The 5,000-nt window shown below is 45.5% G+C and overlaps 1 protein-coding gene across 1 annotated transcript in view; it reads right to left on the reverse strand.

Moving 5' to 3' along the window:
- Positions 1-5,000, reverse strand: part of gria3b (glutamate receptor, ionotropic, AMPA 3b) — a 199,701-nt gene that overhangs the window by 79,543 nt on the left and 115,158 nt on the right. The window contains exon 4 of the mRNA XM_063190195.1: positions 3,707-3,894. Coding sequence (XP_063046265.1) covers positions 3,707-3,894 — 188 coding nt within the window. The remainder of the gene's footprint in view (positions 1-3,706; positions 3,895-5,000) is intronic.

Below are 5,000 nucleotides of genomic sequence, written 5' to 3' on the forward strand. Positions count from 1 at the left end.
GTTTAGTAATGAACGTCTTGCCTGTCTTTGAAGACTGATGCTCGTGCATAAAAAACACATGCAATCCCATTCCCACACACACACTAAATAATTTTACAGCAACATAATGGGGAATTATTGCACAGAAAATCGGCAGCACAAGAATTGAATTAGACACACTGAATTAATACAGAAAGCACCGGCCCGCATTAAGGCTATGTAGTATGACTCTGCAATCAAATTAGATCCATATGAAAAGAAAAAAAGCAAATGAACGACGAACGAACGAAGAAAATAAAATAAATAAATGAAACCTTCAAATAAACTAATTGAGAGGTATGGACTATGACTGCAATCAAATTAGATCCACATAAAAGAAAAAAATAACGGCAAACGACGGATGAACCAAGAAGGACAATAAAATAAATAAAAACGAAACCTAAAAAAACCTCATTGAGAGCTATTGTGTAGAGGGAATGAGCAGCAGTATATCTAAATGAATGCTAATGAGCAAAATCCAATTAGGCCTGATTGTGTGGCTGGAGGAGAGGGGGAGGAGAGGGAGGAGAAGAGAGGAGCCAGACGGGACCTGTAGATGACATTAAGTCCTGAGGGAGTTGGAGAGAGAGAGAAAGAGAGAGAGAGGGGGGGAGGGGGAGAAGAGGAGAGGTAAGGCAAGGACAGAGGAGAGAGGATATGAGGAGAAGAGGAGAGGAGAGGAGATGAGAGGGAAGGGAAGGAGAAGAAATGAGAGGAGAGGAGAGGAGAAGAGTGGAAAGGAGAGAAGTGAGGAGAGGAGAGGAGAAGAGTGGAAAGGAGAGAAGTGAGGAGAGGAGAGGTGATTCAAGGACAGAGGAGAGAGGAAATGAGGAGGAGGGGAGAGGAGAACAGAGGGAAGGGGAAGAAGAAGGAGACAGGAGAGGAGACAGGAGAGGAGAGGAGAGAATGAGGGAAGGCAGTGGTGTGTTGGGGTGAAGGGTGGTGAGGGTTAGGCCCAGGTAAGCCACTCATCTGCTGATCTTAATTGCGTTTTCCCTGTGAGCGAAATTTCAAATGCCTATTTTCCCCCCTCTCCGCCTTTTTTCCCACAGAAAGCCGCGCTGGGCAACGTGAGCCGGGGCTGATTGAGGTGTTCAGCCTCATTAGTGGGGGGATTAAAAGGCGGACGCGGCTATCTACAGCTGCTACTGCTACCGAAGCCTGTGACTCCTCCAGAGAAAGAAGGGGAGAGAGAGAGAGAGAGAGAGAGAGAGAGAGAGAGAGAGAGAGAGAGAGAGAGAGAGAGAGAGAAGGGGGGGCTCAGATAAGGGAAGCTGAAGAGGTAAGGAAGAGGACAGGACCACTCAGTGAGGAGAGGAGAGGAGAGGAAAAAGGAAAAAGAGAGGTGAGGGAAGGATAGGAGGTGAAAAAGACAGGGAGGATGGGACAGGGGTTAAAAGTGGGGAAGAGAGATGAGGGTATCACTTTAGAACAGGGGTCAGAAACCTATGGCTCTAGAGCAGTGTTTTTCAACCTTTTTCGTCTCATGTACCCCCTAAGCCTTTTCGTTGTGCCATGAGTACCCCTTAACTCATATTTTACATCGCCTTTTCTATTCCAGTGTGACTTTGCTCCATGCATTTGTTAAAATTGCATTTTTCCAAGTACCCCCTGCAGTGTGCTCGCGTACCCCTTGTGGTACACGTACCCCTGGTTGGGAAACACTGCTCTAGAGCCACATGTTGCTCTTTTGGGAACTGTATATGGCTCTTACTTATCTAGGGTCGCCAACCATCCCTTGAAACATGGAATCGTCCTGTATTTATAAATAAAAGTACAGGCTCCATATAGAGTTGAAACGGGACAAGGGAGGTTAACAAGTGTTAAAATGCAGGAAATTATATCTAAAAAACCCTCACCATAATGAAGTTGACAGTTGGTAACCCTATACTTACCTGTTACCAATAAAAGCAATAACTTCACAGTAAACTCTAAAATTGTTAGGCTTAATTTAAATACATTCTTTTGTTTGTATTAAGTGTTTTTAAAATGGTATGGCTCTCGTGAAAATTTCTTTTTAAAAATGTGGCGTTTATGGCTCTCTCCACCAAAAAGGTTCCTGACCCCTGCTTTAGAATAACTGCCTATTCACAGCTGTATGCACACTTAATAAATAATGAACTAATTATCAACAAAATTTTTACAAGTGTTCATAAATGGGCAAGAAATGATATGTTAACACAGCAGACACAGCGCAGTCGCATTGATCCTAGAAGTTTCTCCTCCAAAGACCAGAAGGCATGATACCATATACAATTTACACAGTAGAAGTTGATTCCCACTCCACTGTACAGTCACAGTTTGGTTATTACTCATTTACAAACATTTGTAAATGCTTTGTTAAATGTTAATTATTATTAAATATTAATTAAGTGTTTATAAAGCTTTTTTGGGTAGTTATTCCAAAGTGTTACCGAGATGAGTAGTTATAGAGAAGAAGGAGCAAGAGGATGAAAGTGAAAAGGGAAGTTGTGAGAGAAAGAGACCAGAGAAGACAAGAGGAGAGGATAGAGCATGATAGGAAAGGAAAAGAAAGACAAGTAGTCGAGAGGAGAAAATAAATAAATAAATAGGAGAGGCAGAAGAGAAAATAAAGGATAACATGAGGGTGTTCTGGGGGAGGGCATACAACAGGAAGTAGAGAAGGAGAACTGAGAGAGAGAGAGAGAGAGAGAGAGAGAGAGAGAGAGAGAGAGAGAGAGAGAGAGAGAGAGAGAGAGAGAGAGACAGAGAGAGACAGACAGACAGACAGACAGACAGACAGAGAGAGAGAGAGAGAGAGAGAGAGAGAGAGAGAGAGAGAGAGAGAGAGAGAGAGAGAGAGAGAGAGAGAGAGAGAGAGAGGGAGAGAGAAAAAGAGAGAGACAGAGAGAGAAAAGGGAAACACATCCTCTACTTGTCGGAATGACAGTCCTGCCTCGCTCACTTAGCAAGCCTAACCAGCCACACACACCATCAGACCTGCAGCCAGCAGCACCCAAAATACCCCTCACCTCCCTAGACACACACACTCACGCACACACACTAGCAAGCACACACACACGCACGCACGCACGCACACTCGCATGCCACGCACACACCCACGCATGCAAACACACACACAAACACACACAACACACACACATACACACACACACCACACACACACACACACACGCACGCACGCACGCACGCACACACACACACACACACACACTCTGTCCTCCTCATACCTCAAGCAGCAGTATGACGTTGATGTGGTCTGCTTCACAGTCGATCAGGTATCTCTTCTCACACAGACACAGACACACACATACATAAACACACACACACACACACACACACACACACACACACACACACACACACACACACACACACACACACACACACACACACACACACACACACACACACACACCACACACACACACACACACACACACACACACACACACACACACACACACACACGCACCCTCATTTCCTATAACCCTCGCCAAACCTATACCCACACCTACCTCTTCAAGTATGACATTCATGCAACCCACACACACACACACACACACACACACACACACACACACACACACACACACACACACACACACACACACACACACACACACACACACACACACACACACACACACATTTACACAGTGTAGCCCAGCCCAGTGCAGCCCGCCCAAAAAACCCCGTCATGTACCTCTTCGAGTATGACGTTGATGCGGTCCACTTCGCAGTCGATGAGGTAGCGCTTCTCCTGTCGGCGGTCCATCTCCTCGATGATGCGGCGGTACTCCTGGGGGTCCGTGATGCTGCCCACCGAGCGCGCCGTCACCTGCCAGTTGTTGGCCACCGCCGCCTCCATGATAGCCTGGAGCATGGAGTAGCCTGCGGAGAAGAAGAAGGGAGGGGAGGGGGCGTTATTATTATTATTATTATTATTATTATTATTATTATTATTATTATTATAGTTAGTCATGATGGCCTGGAGCATGGAGTAACCTGGGGAGAAGAAGAAGGGAGGGGTTTTTGGTCGCGTTGGTTTGTCTGTCTGTTTGCCTGTCTATTTGCCTGTCTGTTCGTTAGTCAGCAGGATAACTCAAAAACTCATGAATGGATGTGGGTGAAGCATTGTGAAGTTGTTGGAAATGACCAAAGGATTACATTTTGCATTTTACATTTTGATTACATTTTGGTGGTGATCCGGATCACGAACCGGGACCAGAATAGAATGTTATTTTTCCATGCATATTTCACTCCACCAAGGAGAATAAGGGAAGAGAGGAGAAGAAGGGGAGATAGAATGTTATTTTTTCCATGTATATTTCACTTGACCAAGGAGAATAAGGGAGAAGAGATGAGTGGAGGGGGGGGTGAGGACACATGGAGAAGAGGAGAGGAGGTGTTGGCCATGCCTCCATGATGACCTGGAGCATGGAGTGACCTTCATCCAAGGAAAAGAAAAGATGAGGGAGGAGAGGAGAATGATATTTTTCCAAGAAGAGGGGAAAACAGAATGGGGGCCGCAGGAGAGATGGTATAGGTTTGGAAGAATGTTAGGTATAATTTTTTCCCTTGACCAACGAGTATAAGGGCAAGAGAAAAGTGTGTGTGTGTGTGTGTGTGTGTGTGTGTGAATGTGTGTGTGAATGTGTGTGTGTGTGTGTGTGTGTGTGTGTGTGTGTGTGTGTGTGTGTGTGTGTGTGTGTGTGTGTGTGTGTGTGTGTGTGTGTGTGTGTGCGTGCGTGTGTGCGTGTGTGCGTGCGAGCGTGTGTGCATGCATGTGTGTGAAGAGTGTGGGGTGGGTGGGCTGTGGAGAGCTACTTTCCATGTCTTATTCACAGACAGAAAGACAGACAGACAGACAGACAGACAGACAGACAGACAGACAGACAGACAGACAGACACAGACTCTTTTCAACCTCTAAGCCAACATACCAGTCATTTTTTCCATTTGCAGTGAATTTCCAAGAACATGCTGTATCTAATTTTCT

Source organism: Engraulis encrasicolus, chromosome 23 (assembly GCF_034702125.1).
Source record: "Engraulis encrasicolus isolate BLACKSEA-1 chromosome 23, IST_EnEncr_1.0, whole genome shotgun sequence".
NCBI classification, from domain to species: domain Eukaryota; kingdom Metazoa; phylum Chordata; class Actinopteri; order Clupeiformes; family Engraulidae; genus Engraulis; species Engraulis encrasicolus.